This window comes from Gymnoscopelus microlampas (assembly GCF_963454915.1).
Source record: "Gymnoscopelus microlampas genome assembly, chromosome: 17".
Lineage (NCBI taxonomy): Eukaryota > Metazoa > Chordata > Actinopteri > Myctophiformes > Myctophidae > Gymnoscopelus > Gymnoscopelus microlampas.
This window is the reverse complement of record NC_139954.1, coordinates 16,819,630-16,836,993: the sequence shown is the minus strand read 5'-3', so window position 1 is coordinate 16,836,993 and position 17,364 is coordinate 16,819,630. Positions and strand designations below refer to the sequence as shown.

Below are 17,364 nucleotides of genomic sequence, written 5' to 3'. Positions count from 1 at the left end.
TTAGAGTTAGGCATAGTTTTACTGAGGTTAAGTTTTGGAATAAGGTTAGGTTTAGGCTACCCGTAAGCAACTCTTAGATCCTATTTCTAATATCTGGAATCTAAAGTTGCAATACCAACCCTGACAGCCCATTCATCCAAACAGAAAAGTCCTATCTGATTGAATTACACGATGTTAAACCCCCCAACATTGCAGCTGTACGGAAAGTTTGAATTATCCTCTTTCTATTATGAGCTACTTTCTGTCAATACATTCAGTGCAGGTGATTCTTATTCTTAAGTGCTGGAGTTTGGAAGCGCTCGTTTTCAATTACGCAACGTCCTGCTGCCTCCTGCATTATGTGCAATTTCGGAACAGGTGGTATGCAGGATCGTTGAGTGACTTCCAACGAGCGCTTCCACACTCCAACAGTTAGGAAAATAAGTACCTGCACGGAATTTATTGAGTCATAACATGTCCTATGGTGGATTTTTATAAAACAGAAACTCTGCAGATAGAAAGAGGATAATGCAAGATTTCCGTACAGCTGCAATGTTGGTGAATTTAACATCGTTTAATACAATCTGATCAGACTTTTCTGTTTGGATGTATGGGCTGTCAAGAGTTGGTTGGATTCCAGACATAAAAAATAGCTTGCGGCTAGGTTTAGGCATATTTAACTGATGTTCCGAGGTCGCCGGATTTTCCCCCGGGGTGACTGTGTTTTGGGGCGAGCGTTTTGGTATTCGTAGGCCTTTATCCACGGGGAGCCGCCTTTAATGCGTCATTTAATCCGTAGTAACACGGTGTCGCCTGCCGAAAAGAGCTGATCTACAAGCTCACAACGCGTCCTACGTGCTGGGAGCTTGTAGATCAGCTGTTTTCGAGGTCGTAGGTCAGCCCTGTTCGGCAAGAGACAACATTATGGGAAGAGGGATATTTTAAAGTTGGTAGACCGAGACGTGATTATGTAAACACTAGCTTGATGAACCTAGAATGAAGCATAATAGCTCAAATATATTGTTTTAATTATTATTATCCAAGCTGTTGCTACAGTTTTAACAGTTAGGCATATTGTTTTGGACGTATCTATTAGCCTACACAAATATATGTGTGTGTGTGTGTATATATATATATATATATATATATATATATATATATATATATATATATATATATATAAATAATATCATGTTAATATGGCATTATTACAATCAATTGACAGACTCTTCCTCTAGCCTGCCCATAGATAGAACTGTTGTTTGAGTTTTTTGTACACAAACAGAACTTTATAGACATTGTTTTAATCTACTATCTATGAGCCATAACCCTATTTTTAACTCTATGGCAATAACACATTCGCTCTTCTTTTATTCCATGGAAATTGCCCTAACTACATATCAGAAGCAGCTTCACTTAAATTCAAATGTTAGATTCTTAACTTTTGATAGGCCTATTAATGAGATTGAAGTTTTATATTGTAATGAGCAAAATAATTCAGTGTTTTTAATGGCACGGGTGTCTTTTAAAACCTGTGATCATGCTGAAAGCTAAATAAACTAAATAAATAAACTTAGACTGTGATACCAAAATATCAGTACAGGGCTTTTCTCCTGCTCTGAGCAGGGTTTATGTAGCAAGATTGTGGTGGGTTTTATATGGGGATGAAGTGATGAAAATATATAACTAATAAGCTTTATGGACAATAATAAGCCTGGGTTACATTCTTGAGTCCTAATTAAACAGCATTTTAAGCCAATTGAAAAGCCACATTATATTAAAGATGATGTAGAAATGTTCCTGGAACATTCCTGGATTCACATTCTAACTTAAGTGGAGTGATTAAGGGTTATTAATTCAGCAAAAAACATCTGGATTTATTATGAATTTGAGTTGTGTTCCCCATTTGTTTTTCTTACTACTTCAGCACTGTACTACGAATAGATACGACACGTTGTGAGCTTGTAGATCAGGTATTCTTTTCTATTTTCAAATGTATTTATCTTTTTGATTTTTTTAAAAATAATTGCCTATAATGACATGTCCAACACAGAGTCGCCAGGTTGAACGTTGTTAAAGGCATAGTGTGTAACTTTGCCTTGTGTTTACATGACAAAACAATAAATACATGTTTTACCAATCATTTCCTTTTATAGGCTACCAGAAATTCTCACCCACTGGAGTAATGTGGTGGTGTTTATCTGCAGAAACACACTGCCCTCTTGCTGTATTTTGGTGTTTTCACTGTTTGCTTTGGTAGACAGGGATGTTTTTGAGATACCAAAACAAACTGTGAAAACACCAAAATACAGCGAGAGGGCAATGTGTTTCTGCAGGTAAACACCACCACACTACCCCAGTGGCTGATAACGGCTGAAATAGAGGGAAATGATGGGTATACAAAAATATGTATTATATAAACAAAGGGCAAAGTTACATACTAACTATGCCTTTAAAGAGTACCTGCAGCCAGTTGTTTCTCTCAGGTATAGCATCTGTCATGTGCTTCTTGTCTGAGCTTGCAGTTATTCCACACAGTAAAATCCTCAGGGTTCATTTAGCTCAGATGGAGAATGCCGCATCTCACTACTTGTACCTGTATGAGTGATTGACAAATAAATCCTTCTTGATTCATTCAACTCTGAGAATGCGAATGGACCTGGGTCTGTATTTGGGTACATTTTTAAACCCTCAGAGTGTGATTAACACAGGATGTTATTGTGCACAGGTGTCCTCAACGCCATTTACTGTAAGCCTTTTATTCTGTCAATGGCAGTTGATAAGAATAGAGTTGAATGCCCTCACAAAGCTACAATAGCCTATAGACATTTTATAGAATAAAAAGTAGAGAATAGATTTCATTAAAAACGTGGCTATGGCTATTGCCAAATTTTTATGCACCCTGGATTAGTATTTGGTACAGGTTCATGGATTTGGGAATGAAAGAAACTAAGAAAGTCCTCAGACACTTGCAGAAGAATTGTATCAACAATAACTATTGATCAGATTGATTTATGATGTAGACCTTTCAGAGTTACATTTGACTTTGTACACAGTACAATTCTGTGTTAAATGATTCAGTTATAATAAAGTGTACAAATGTAACCAGATGGACCCGTAAGGGTGTACTTTTGTACACATAGCTTGTGTGCTCGTTTGCATATGGTCCCAGAACAGTATTGACTTCAGCCACTGGAATGTTGGTGCTGTTTGATTCAACAGGGTAAATATTGCTTATCGTCAGTGTGGTGAAATGGTAAAGTCATGCAATGGAGTCAGCAGACCACAAATTGTTGACAAACAGACAGAGAGAGGCCTGCGCAAATCTGTAACTACCCACACAAACCCTGCGTGTGTTGCCTAAAGCCACGTTAGATTAAGCCTGCTTGTGACCAAAGTTGCAGGTCTGAATCCCTGACAGACTGGGAAATTCTGTGCACGCCAAATGAACAGGTCTTGCTTTTTGACTCAACAATTGTCACCAAGGGGTGGGTGGGTGTGTGTGTGTGTGTGTGTGTGTGTGCGCGCGTGTTCTGTAGATCATAATCATATATCGGTATGAAATGTATAACGGCGGCCCAGTCATTGTTGAGAAATAAACCCCGACAGGATGAATGAATCATCCTGGAGGGGTTTATTTCTCAACAATGACCAGGTTACCATCAATTATCCTGCTTATTACACGGCTACTTTATAAATAAATACATACATTGACCCAAAAGTAACAACAAAACAAAGTTTTAACTTGCTTACTGTAATGAAAGTATTCCAAAAAAATGTATGCCTCGGAAAACAAAAGGAAGTGTTGATCAAATAGAATACATTTTCGGTTACTGCATTGACTATTTCTCACTTCAAATGTTTTCAAATACATTCTTGAGAGCAATGTTTAGCTATAAATTACATTGGTTTACATGGCTGCTGTGTTGGATACAGCATAAAATCAAGCAGCCCAGCAGGTGCTCCGAGTCTTTGATTAGACAGCGGTCTGTTATTGAGCTCATCGTTCATTATTCAGAAATAACACACCGCTGAATTCAGTGATTGACCAATCTGAATCAAGCATTCAACCAAGCCATGTAATAAAGACAGATAATAAGAGCCCTAAATGTGTGTTCACAACAATCTACATTGCTGGGGGACCCGATGATGCTCATTGCTATGGATTCCCTAACCCAGTGTTTCTCAAACTTTTTCCATTTGAAGAACCCCCAGTTGGATATATATAATATTAGGCCACAGACCCCCAGTTTATTTCTTTTTTTCCCCTTTAATCTGTGGAACCTCAATCTACACTGTAAAACCCTCAGTGCTAATCTAACCCCCAGTATAAAAATCCATTTGGTTACATTTGTACACTGGCAGAGTTAAAGAGCTGTAAGTGTCCATTTGGTTCCTGACTATCAATTATTTAGCAGGGGACCCTTAGTTTCAAGGACCCCTGGGGGTCCCATGGATCCAGTAATGGAAAAGGGAAATACTCAAGTTAAGTAAAAGTACCTCAAAATTTTACTAAAGTACAGTACTTGAGTAAATGTACTGGTTTACTTTACCACTGATGTGATCCATCCTCTCTGCCCGTCCTACACTGTCCTGACTAAAATGAAGACAAACCTCACGCTTCTCATTTCCTAACATCAAAATAAAAACAGTGAGAGCAACCAGCCTCATATTTCTGAGGGAATGATTTCGCAAACAAGGATGCTAATGAAGCCGGTAATAAAAGCCACCACCAGAAGCCAACACATTCACAAAACAATTTTATAATTTTGGTCATGTTCCATTAGGTCAATCACACATTTTAGATCAGATCTAATGTAAAATCACACGCACATGCGTATACACATACACAATGGCCTTGCAGATGTTGCCTGAAGACAGAATCTAACATGTTGTTGATCACATGGTAGTTATATAAAAACAAGTAATAATTCGACCAGCAGTGCACACTTCTACTTCTGTTAGATTATGTTCTCCAACTTTTTTGTGTCTGCACAGTTTTTAGTTCCATTTCCACTTACTGTATAATTCAACTCAACTCAACTCCGACCAGAGCTTGTGTGTTGTTCCCCTGCCCCTTTCTAGTACCTAGTTTGATCAGAAGGTGGCAGCACTGTCAAGGTAACTTCCACAGGCCAAATCCAGCATGCCCTTGGATCACTTCCTATTGGCCAAGGGTCATGGGCCCAAGACGTGAGGAGCCAAAGAGGCTGAGAAGGGGCAGCTGTGTTTGGATCTTCTTTTATTTCACTGAAAGTCTCCAAGCAAATGGAGGGCATTACAGAATCAGAAACTTAATTAAACAATCGATACAGCTTGAATAGTTTAATCTATGTCTGTACACTGGTGATTCATTGCAAATCTATTCAGACACCACAATGAATGTGTATTCCATATTTTATAAGATTGATTTCCTTATTCTACTTCACTCTTTGCGCAATTACATTCCTGGTGCATGTAATGGCCTTCAGCTCAGGTGATTCTGAAATGGAATACAGTATTTGGTCATAAGCATGTAGTGTAGATAACACACACAGTTCTAACAAACAGTGTGGTAAAAATATTTAATTGCAATAATCTTTCAGACCAGTAAGTGACCTTTAATATGTCATGCTTCAATTCTGTTGACGGTTTACAGTAAACAACTACCACGATATTAGATACTGTCAACATAAATGTAAATAAGTTTTCCATGTTTAGCCCACACATTACTACCCTACAATGTTTCAAAGCATACACAGATGTAGCTCAAACTTCCAGATGATACTGTAAGCCCACCTTAAAATCATGTCATCGACATCTGAATTTCACAAGCTTTTCTCCAGTGTCTATTACATTTCAGTAAGACTAAAAACTGCATTAAAACAACAATAATGTAATTATGAGGAGCATGCTAAAACTTATATTCCTGTTTATAGGGTATACATTTAAGGGTGAAACTAATGTTTTACCCCCCCCCCCCCCACACACACACACACTTTTTATACAATTAATTTCAGGCTCTACGTTTTGGTAATGGCAATAGTTCATATTTCGATTTTGATTATCTTTCGATTAATTACACACACACACACACACACACACACACACACACACACACACACACACACACACACACACACACACACACACACACACACACACACACACACACACACACACACACACACACACACACACAAACAAAACATTTGGATTTTCAGCAGTAATTATCAAAATGTTTGAATCAGGGTGTTGAAGACCTATATCAATCTCCAGCACCATGAACCTGTCATACAAATCGCTCTGCAGGGTGAGAAGCATTTTGTTAGATTGTAACTGCGTATCGTGTGTCAAAGTGGCAGAAAGTCGGCTGTGGGAAGGGCTAATTCTTTCTCCTGTCTGGATAGGAATAGAAGTAGCCAAGTAATGAGCCATGCATATCCCGAAAAGAGGTCATATGTTCCCTCAGCCCTGTATTCCTCCCTCAGCCCTATGTTCCCTCAGTTTATGGTTAAGCTTGGGGTTAGGGTTAGGTTTATGGTTGGGGTTAGTGTTAGTTTTGTAAGGGAACATAGGGCTGAGGGAACATAGCTGCGCTGCCCCTGAAAGTGACCCAGGTAAGCCTGATTTTAGCCGGGCAGGCTAAAATGCAGTATGTGGATCTGGTGAGCAATTGTCAATTTCCCTCAGAAAACTTGTCACCTCACTGTCACTATCTTTACTCCTTGGAAGAAGTGGTGTGAGAGATTTGTAACAACTTAAGCCCCAAATACACAACATAAAGAGGGTTAGGCTTACACTAAGGAAAAGAACATGTGCAATCGTGATCCGTTTTGAGTTTATAGATCTGCTATTTTTGCCAATGTAAAAATAGTCGCTAAAATGTTTGTCATTTACCAAAAAACAAAACCATGCACTCCAATTTGGCCTGGAACTAATTCACAGGCTGATTTGTAAAAACACCAACTGTCCAGTCTTTCCTTCCTGGGACCATGACCTTGACTGTGACCTTGACATTTGACCTTTTTGTATCTTGTTTGGGCAGCTTACTCATGAAAATCTACCCATCCGTTATTCCCATCCATAAGTTATTTTATTTACACACACACACACACACACACACACACACACACACACACACACACACACACACACACACACACACACACACACACACACACACACACACACACACACACACACACACACACACACACACACACACACACACACACACACAAAATGTTTGATTCTTGATTGAATGAGACTTAACTGGTTAAAGAGTAAATGTGATTTTGGATCCAAAGTCATTGCTTCTTTACTGAAGTTTTTGAAGGATCGTTTAACCACCATCCCTATTCTGGGGTGAACATTCGGCGAAAATAGCAGATCTATCATCTACGAGCTCTCAGCACGTCAGGGTTTACGTGATGGTTCTGGACATTGCATTGTCGACTCCCTGTTGATTTGAAATTGATACCATAACAACCAACCCCTCCCCCTGATATTTGTTTTAAATGTAACTAGACCATACCCGGTCGACGCATCCGTGGGGGGATATGCGCACATGATCTGGCAACCCGGGAGGCGACATTGTTTCACACATAAACGCTAATAAGAAGCTGAGATTTGATGAAATTGAAAAACGGGCTTCACAGTTAAGTTCAGATGGTAATGGTCAATGGCTGTGTGCAAAATCAGAGCAATTGCTCCAGCCACTGAGGAGAACCGTGAGGAGAACCGGGTAGCTTCACGCACCACTACAGACAGACTCACCCCTTACTAGAATTATAGTAGGATACTGTCTTTCCCATTCCCATGTCTTGTGTGTTTAATTTTATTTTTTTAATGCTCACTATTAATAGCAACACTATTAACAAAGCAACAATCCATGCATTTCAGTAAAAAAACAACACACCAAACGAAACAGAAATCATTCAGTACATTCAGTACACAGCTTAAAGAATCCAGATGAAACATAGATATATTAGCATATTTACAAGCTCGCAACGCATCCTGTTGGGACACTTTATGAGCCTGTAGATCAGCTATTTTCCGTGTGCGACCGCGCACAACGAAGTACAAATCAGGCATTAGTGTTGCACTTTTTGACCTCCAATTCGGACACTCACTCATAGTACAAGGAGCCAGTGTCGTCTGGGCACCCTGGATTGTGTTTATGTTGACATTTGCGATGCAGACTTGATCCCCGGGAGTACACCAACTTAAACACTTTTTTTCCCTTCTAACTTAAGCTTTATCTCAACGCTGACACTTCAGTGTTCATGTGCACCAGATCAACACTCGGCTTAGCAGTCCCTTCCTGTGGGTTGTAGGTGACATAAAAAAGGTTTTGTTTGTGCCTCCGTTTATGGCCTGATGTGTGTGCACGGGGGCTATATATACACAGAGTCCCAATCATTAACCGCTGTCAGCAGCTGCCGTGACAAGCTATTTTAAGCACTCTGATGTGTAATATCAGAAGAGATGATGCGGAGGGCAGCGTGATGTTTTTGAACACTGCCCAGTCTCACCTGCCCAGTTCCCTCACATGAGTTTTCACACAAACCTTTCAAGTAGGGACCAAGACAAGTATGCTGGACAAGCATGCCCCGGTGACATGACTATACTCTAGGGGCCATAGTCCACTTTTGACCCCAATTGAATGTAGCAGTCATCACCCCCAACACATTGTAAACGTGCTCGAAACTGGGTCAGACTTGTTTTGTGGATGAGGGTAAAGCCGCACAAAGCTGTAAAAAAAAGAAGAGAATTTAGTTTAAAAAAAGTTTATTGATGTTAATTTATATTTTCACACTACAGTAATTTGCATTTAAGATTAATAGGCTAACTTTGAGGCTAAAAACATCTGTGGGCTACATTTTAAAGGATAAAACTGATATAGAACAAGGAGGCAACTTCTGTTACCTTTGTAACTTTGTAGGTCGTCTTTGATCTAACATGCAATTCACTTTCCTGGTGTGTCATTTTTAGAGTGACTTATGATGACCTAAAAATAATTATGTTTCATCAGTGCTTATTTAATAGTTTTGCATTCTTTTTCTTCAAATGGTTTTATTCTACCTTATTTTTAGATTTGTTTTTATTCAATGTAATTCAATTGTTTTTTTGTTTCCTGATTTTAAACTCCTAGTTAGCATTGTCCAAACGTGGCTAGGAAATTATTATATTAGACTGGTTACTGTAGCAAAGGAAATCATTCAAATTAAATTTCCGTTGATAATTTGGGGGTCAGTATTGCATTATAAGCCATCTCTTTAACATAACTATTGTAAGCTTTTTTGTTGTGGAGTAAGAATAAGCATCATTTTTTATTTAGTTTTTATTTTCATGTACAATTTCATTTTAAAATCTCTACAGTATTCAGACAACAGCACAGTCTCAATAATACATAATTTTCTCGACAAGGTAGATATTGTTCTTGAATATCTCAGCAATTATGGCACATTTGCAGCACAACAGCAGGTTGACAGGTCTGTGATAAGTGTCATGCTGATGCCACAGGTTCAGTGTTGTGTGGGCTGCATGCTAATCTTCTATGCTGACAGCTCCGAACTGCCATCCGCAGGCTTAGCTAATCTGTCAAGCTTTTTCTTGCAAAGAAGGGCACTCATCACTCATCTTGTCGCCTGATTTTGTACCCTCCTCAGTGAATGTGCCAAGGAACTGTTACGTTAATTGGATTGTTGATCTTGAGGACTATATTAGCCACTATAACCCTATATTCGTGTGACGAATAGTGTACATAGCTAATCTACAAGCTCAAAAGGCGGCATGATGTGACATGTTGTGAGCTTGTACATCTGCCATTTCATGCCCAAAATAGGGATGCCAGGTTGAAAGTGGTCAAAATAAATAGGCAATTATTTCCTTGTTTGTAATACATATTGATTATTGGCAAACATTCAAGTGAAAGATGAACCAGTGGGGTCAGTTGGGGTGTTGGACAAAAATGAATCCAGCTGGGTAGGATACCTTGACCTGGAGGGACTGAGCATTGCCCAGCATGTTGTGGGGATGTTGTGGTTCACTGGCTTCCCTGTTCACACATAACTGGTTGCATAATTGGACTTGCACCACATGAGTTTGTTTTTCAATATATAATTTCAAGACGGGTCTGCTATGCAAATTGAAAAGGAACGCGTGAGTTTATTGCATATCAAATAGCAGCGTAGAGTAGAACTAATATTAGAAAATGTGGCAGATATTGGTTGGTACTTAATGTATTTTATTAAGATTATGTAAGATAAACCTTAATGGATCCCCGTGGGGAAATTCAGGTGTCATAGCACCAACCGCAGTAAAAGCAGGATAGGTAAAGGACAGGTCAGAGAGTGTAGAGCTAAACCCAGATAGATACGAATAAATAAAATAGTCCAACTTTAATTAATGGCACATATTATAGGTAGATGTTACGTGTCTAACCCTAAGTAAAAAGTTAATGAATAAATAAATGATATATTTATTTAGCAGCAAATGCTGCACTGCAAAAAATAGCCCCAGCCAGGCAATGTGAGAACGATTCCGTCTCGCAGGTGTGAATATTCAACTCTCATGTCTGTCCTCCAGGTGCCAATGCAGTATCTCCGTCGAAGAAGCCTCGCAGTCGAGGCATCTTCCACAGCCTCCTGTGCTGCCTGTGTCACAAAGAGACAGAACCGCCTCCGGTCAACAACAACGCCCCCTTGCTGGTGGAGGAAAATGGGACGGTTTCAAAAGTAAGTGGTGCCCAACCCACCTGGCAAGACACTGTGTCTGAAGCTTAATTTATACTCCCATCCGACGACGGCATTGCTTGCCAAAAAGAAAACATTTTCAAGCCAAGAATGCAAGTTCTTCTTTTTGGCCAGCAAAATGTCATACTACGAAATATAAATTAGGCTTCACTCTTGCCCTTTGTGGCGATATCATCTATCTCTCACCGTCCCTCTGCGTGGTCCTTCGCGCCGCAGGAGGTCAGTGTGATTGATAGCCACATGATCGGCAACACATGGTTTCACTGCACAAGCCACTTTCATGTTTACAAGACGTTGTCGGGAGACTTATTGCATGTCACTGTTGAAAAGTACTAAATGTCCATATATCAACCCAGTGGAGTGTGATTCACAGAAAAGGTGAATGTAGCCTCCAGATCAGAACAACAGGCTTTTAGGCCACAAAGTCATAGGTTTGGGGAAAACTTGCACAACCCGCTGTTGTGCTACTACTCGTTTGCACCTTATCTCTAACCTCATGTACATATCAGCTGCTTATTTATGCTGTGTGTGTATATATGTAGATATCGTTGATCTTTTTTTACGTTTATTCTTTATTCTTTTATGTTTATTCTTATGTTTTTCTCCCACTGATTTACACATCTGAACCTGTGATGTGACAATGAACCTGATTTCAGATTTTGTGGTGTGGGCAAGGAGAAGTTGTTCTCTGTCATTGAATGGCAACCCTAAAGGTACCTTTCATCTAGATTCTAGGCCGTTAGCCTACAATAAAAGTGGAATTATGCAGGGAGGTGATCTGCTATGATCAGGGTATCAGGGTTAGTGTCACGCGGGCATGGGGTTGGGGGGGGGGGGGGGGGGGGGCACTGAATATAAGCATGTGTGCTTAGGAGACCTTTGGTAGCTAAATAAAGGTTAAAAATAACCAGTTGTAAATCATTGCATACTGTATGTAGTGCAGTGATATTGAGTGTAGCAGCCTGTGCGAGTGAATGTAGAGATTCTATGTTTCACACCACTGCCTGCTAAGTCAGAGATGATCAACGGCCAATTTGTCTACGTAACACATACTCGGTAAATTGACAATGCCCCCCATGGTTTTATTGAGCACATTCTTGGGAAACAACATGGCAGCTAGCAGTCGCAGGGATCAAGTGGTCAAGACGCTCTCAGGTGTCGGTCTCAGATTTATGCCCTACTTCAGCTTTTTATAGAGATTTGATCTTCCAGGAGGAGTTATTTGTCACGCCTCCCAAAATAAATTGGTTGGTCTCCCGTGGGGGGTTTGGGGGTGTAGTTAGTGGTAGTCTCAGTGTTGGTTGTAACAACCCTCCCCCTGTCCCCCTCACCCTGTCATGTCAATGTGTGCGCTGCTGCTGCTCTCCCAGGCGAGCTGTGTATCTGTGACTCCCCCCACCATCCGTCGTGTGAACCCTGCTCTCAGTGGACCTCACAGACACCTGCTGGCCGTGTGCACTTGGAGGCTGTGTCTGATCTCTGGAGGAAGCACTAGTGGCCTCTGACAGAATGTTTGGATCAGAGCAGAGAGACTGATTAAAGATTTAAAACCTTTTAAACAGAGAATCACAGCTCCTGCTCCTCCACGTGCCTGGAAGCATCTGAGCAAATTTAAGTCTCTTGCGAAGTGGAGCCATCTGGTAAAATCATGCCTGCTGATCACTGCAAGGTCCCAGAACCGATGGAAGTGATGGATTTAACCAAGCCTTCAAAGGGACACGCTGAACCTGTGATTAAGGCCCTTGTGGATTTTGCAGAGCAGCAGCGTCTTACAGGAGGGATGGACCCTTCGGTGGAATACGCTGATCACCACAACATCGGTGGAGATCATGTAGATGAGACTGCATCCTGTGCGCACTACAATGGGAATTTGGAGAGCTTCGAGTTGTGCTCAACGAGTGAAGAGTCGTTTGAATTTGACCAAAGTCTAGATCGATGTGAGGCTTCTGAGTCGAGCAAAGTATTCAGCGAATGTGTTCAACACAGTGAACGCTTTAAACCCCCTGAGTGCTGTGCTAATCACGGCTTGGCCTCGGAATGTGGCCCGTGCTGTGAACATTGCACAGGACACCTCCAATTATCTCAGCAATGCAAGCCTTCCGATCAACAGTTTGAGTCGTTTGAGTCAGAGCCAAACAAATTAGCGGTGAACTGTGAGGCTTTTGGGCAATGTGAAAAGTCTGATTTCCAACCTGGCTACACAGACCCCCTCATATTATTGAGGCAATGGGAGGCTTGTGATCAGCAATCTGAATATTTTGAGTGTGAGCCAGAGACGTCAACAGAAGACATTGAGGCTTTTGACCCAAGCAGTAAGGCAGAATTCATACCCGACATCTCTGAATGCACCGAATCAATTGCGGATTCATTTGACTCTGACTCTGGGCTATGTGAATACTATGAAAATCAAGGTGAAATCCAATACGGTGCCGAATACAGTGAAAGCTATCCATCTGAACAGGAGGACGAGCATTTTGAAATATGTGAATGTTCTGAGGACACCAACATGTTATCAGAAGAGAACAATTCTTCCCATTTTGACACTGACGTTGACCCTGACGAGAGGACACTCGCTCCGTATATGACTGAACAGTGTGAGGAAAGCCAGCTCGTTGAAGAAAGTTTCCACCATGTCACTGAATGCAATGCATCCACACAGTTATGTGAACTGGTTGAGCACATTCTTTATGAAGATGATGAAAGTGTACAGTGTGAGACAAATCAGCAGTTTGACAAAAATCAACAAATTGAGACAAATCAACAATTTGAGACAATTGAACAGTTTGAGACAAATGAACAAGTTGAGACAAATCAGCAGTTTGAGACAACTGAACAAGTTGAGACAAATCAGCAGTTTGAGATAACTGAACAACATGAAACAAATCAGCAGTTTGAGACAACTGAACAAGTTGAGACAAATCTGCAGTTTGAGATAACTGAACAATATGAAACAAATCAGCAGTTTGAGACAACTGAACAAGTTGAGACAAATCTGCAGTTTGAGATAACTCAACAATATGAGACAAATCAGCAGTTTGATATAACTGAACAAGTTGAGACATCTCAGCAGTTTGAGATAACTGAACAAGTTGAGACAAATCTGCAGTTTGAGATAACTGAACAATATGAGACAAATCAGCAGTTTGAGATAACTGAACAATATGAGACAAATCAGCAGTTTGAGACAATTGAACAATATGAGACAAATCAACAGTTTGAGACAACTGATCAATTTGAGTCAAATCAGGAGTTTGAGACAACTGAACAATTTGAGACAACTGAACAATTTGAGACAACTGAACAATTTGAGACAACTGAACAATTTGAGACAACTGATCAATTTGAGAAAACTGAACAATTTGAGACAACTGATCAATTTGAGACAAATCAGCAGTTTGAGACAACTGAACAACTTGAGACAAATCAGCAGTTTGAGACAACTGAACAATATGAGACAAATCAGCAGTTGGAGACAACTGAACAATTTGAGACAAATCAAGAGTTTGAGACAACTGAACAATTTGAGACAAATCAGGAGTTTGAGACAAATCAGCAGTTTGAGACAACTGAACAATTTGAAACAAATCAGCAGTTTGAGACAACTGAACAATATGAGACAAATCAGGAGTTTGAGACAACTGAACAATATGAGACACATCAGGAGTTTGAGTCAACTGAACAATATGAGACAAATCAGCTGTTTGAGACAACTGAACAATATGAGACAAGCCAACAGTGTGACACGAGTCAACAGCATGAGACTTTGGAGCAGTGCAACTCTCATGAGACCTGCGCCGGTCATTTTGAGCAGACGGATGAGACATTGTTGGACCACAGCCCTGAGATTTGCGGAGAGGAGGATGTCAACTCAGAATGCTCCTCCAGTGACGTCCTTCAAGACTTGTCCTTCAAGACTTGTCCTGAATGCAGCGTCCCTTCTCAGCCTTGCTCCCAGTCTTCAGTGGAATCGGACAAAGGGGCTCATGAGGACTCTGAGCAGACCCAGTGGGAGTCTTTCGAAGAAGACGAGGGAGAAGAATGCCACGGAAACAAACCTGCCACCAGTGACGTCATCATCGAGCATTACTTTGACTTTTTTGACCGATCTGACAATTACAGGAAGCATTTTTCCCGAAGGCGGCCTTACACTTCCTGTTTCGATGGGGGAGATGTGGATGAAGAATTGAAAGCAGAGGTGCAGAAACCTGATGTCCAAAGCGGCCAGAAGATGCGTGAACGTCACTCTGAGAAAACCAACGATGAGTCTCCTCCAATGGAAACTGGTGTTTCTGACAACACCACTTGTGTAGAGGTGTCATCACATGAGTCAGAACTGAGAGAGGGTGAATGGAAACCACAGAATGAAGTACAACAGTTCTTTCATGAAGAAAATGAATCTGAGGCTGTGGATGCACAGGTGTCCTATGCAGAGCACGGTGCAACAGAGAAAGGCCATGGGACTTTTGTTGAGGAAGCCACCGTGTCTGAGAGCCGCATTGGTGAAGTCGACGCTGAAGGCGAAGCTCGCAAAGCTGACACCCATCAATTCTGCCTCGAGGAGAACATGTCTGCGCCGCGTGCAAATGCCATTTTTGTCGAAGGCGATGCCTACGAGTATGAAAATCCTGATGCTCAAAATTATGACTGTGCTGATGACAACATCTCTAGTGTTAATCTACCCCAAGATGCCATTACAGAGGGCAAAATGGATGACAAAAGTGTTCAAGTGGAGTCGAGTGAGGAGAAACGTGATGAATTACGTGACGGCGAAGACATTTTGTTCATGCTGTGTTCAGAAAGGGAGCCGTATTGGTCACTCATGGATGACGGAGAGACTTATGAGCCAGGTGTGGAAGACTACTATGCTTATCAAATAAGTATTCAGTCATCTGTTGACCGATTGGCTCATAGGAAAGCGAATGGGGATGCTTCCAAGTGTCCTGTCCTTGCAGAGGAGACAGAATATCAGGATGGCAAAGATCCAGGTTGCAAAACGGCAAAATTTGGAATTATCGAAGTCATTGATCTGAGTGAAAGTTTAGTCCCGGTGTCTAATGAGGAAATAATAGCCAACGAACAAAGCAAGACTCCAACCCCTAACGACCAGTCTGGACTGAGTGGCATCACGAGACCTGCTGTTGATATTATTCACAGTGTATCACAACAGCAGGACGCCTCTGAACAAAGCAGGGATTCAGATGAGGAGCAGAGTGAAGATGAGTCCACTGATGCTTGTGAATGCGAGTACTGCGTTCCACCCTCAGAGCAGGTATTACAAAGACTTTGCACCATAGCTGCAAAGCACTTGTGCCCCCTTTTGATCCATGTTTGGACAGCTGTGACTTGAACTTCCCACACCACAAAATTATTATTAACACAAATATCAAAATATTTAATAATACAAAAACAAAAGTTTAAATATATTAGATGAGTATTTATTTTTCCTTTATGGGTACTTTGAACATCAAACTGCAATAGATTGTGTTTCAGTAAAATAAATCCTCAACGATCTTGTCCTACTTCTGTGACATTATCTTACTAATTTACTACCGGCCTGGGCAGGCTTGCAGGCTATCGCCTGGCACACGGACAGCTATTCTTGTTAACCTTTAAAAGATATCTCTGCTATTCTCTTGACCTGATAATTTGCTCCACGGGGATACACACACATGCACATGCGTGCCATTTTCAACCCAACTCTAAAGCCTGAGTTATTCGTAGCTGCACACCGAAAATAGCAGATCTACAAGCTCTCCTAATTCTAAAAATCTTTTTAAACCATAAAAACAACCATTTCCATCCTTTCCCTTGTGAATAGAAGACCAGGAAAATTGTCCTCACAATTCAAACTCTACTATACTTGTGGAGACATTGGCCTCACAAGTACAACACACACACACACACACGCACACACGCACGCACGCACGCGCGCGCGCGCAAAAGGCCAGTGTAGTGGGTAACGCTAGCCTGTTCATTCATGCCAGCTCCTTTCAATAATGGAGTCAGTTTCACCAACGCTGAGCTCTGAACACTTGTTGAGGGAAGAGATGGGCTGTAGTTAGGCCCTTGACGCTACTGTGATATTTACACACTCCATCAACAGAGAACAACTGCTGTGCGCCCCCTCATGGACACACAATCGCACCAGTGTTGTCTCAAGCGACAACAAACACAGCCAATGTATGTCGTGGTGGTGCTACTAATTGAGACAGTAATTCCTTGCGGCTCAAAGCAATTTGTAGTCGTCATGCTGTATGTTTGGTTTGAAGTAGGCCACTGCGGCTGTTCTTGAGAGTTAAAATATGTTTTAAGTGGGTCACTGTGGCTATACTCTTTGAGAGTTCATGTTTTAATGTTATAACCTGTCTGATATAATGTATTTAAGTCAGTTTGTTGGTTGTTCTGTGCTCAGGTTCCAGCCAAACCGCTGCTCCCACAGATGAAGTCAAAGGATGCGGGGAAGATCTGTGTGGTGATTGATCTGGATGAGACACTAGTGCATAGTTCATTCAAGGTAAGCTGGCTGGCATGACCTATTTTATCTCCCCACCCTGGCCTGTGTATTGTTTTCCTACTGCTGCAGTGCACACTGGCACTGGTATTCAAATGGCCACTCATTAACCACTTAACCCTATGTAAAAAAAAA

The 17,364-nt window shown here is 41.1% G+C and overlaps 1 protein-coding gene across 1 annotated transcript in view; it reads left to right on the top strand.

Annotated features, from left to right (window-relative positions):
• Positions 1–17,364, top strand: part of ctdsp1 (CTD (carboxy-terminal domain, RNA polymerase II, polypeptide A) small phosphatase 1) — a 30,262-nt gene that overhangs the window by 740 nt on the left and 12,158 nt on the right. The window contains exons 2-3 of the mRNA XM_084084862.1: positions 10,552–10,700; positions 17,131–17,232. Coding sequence (XP_083940988.1) covers positions 10,552–10,700; positions 17,131–17,232 — 251 coding nt within the window. The remainder of the gene's footprint in view (positions 1–10,551; positions 10,701–17,130; positions 17,233–17,364) is intronic.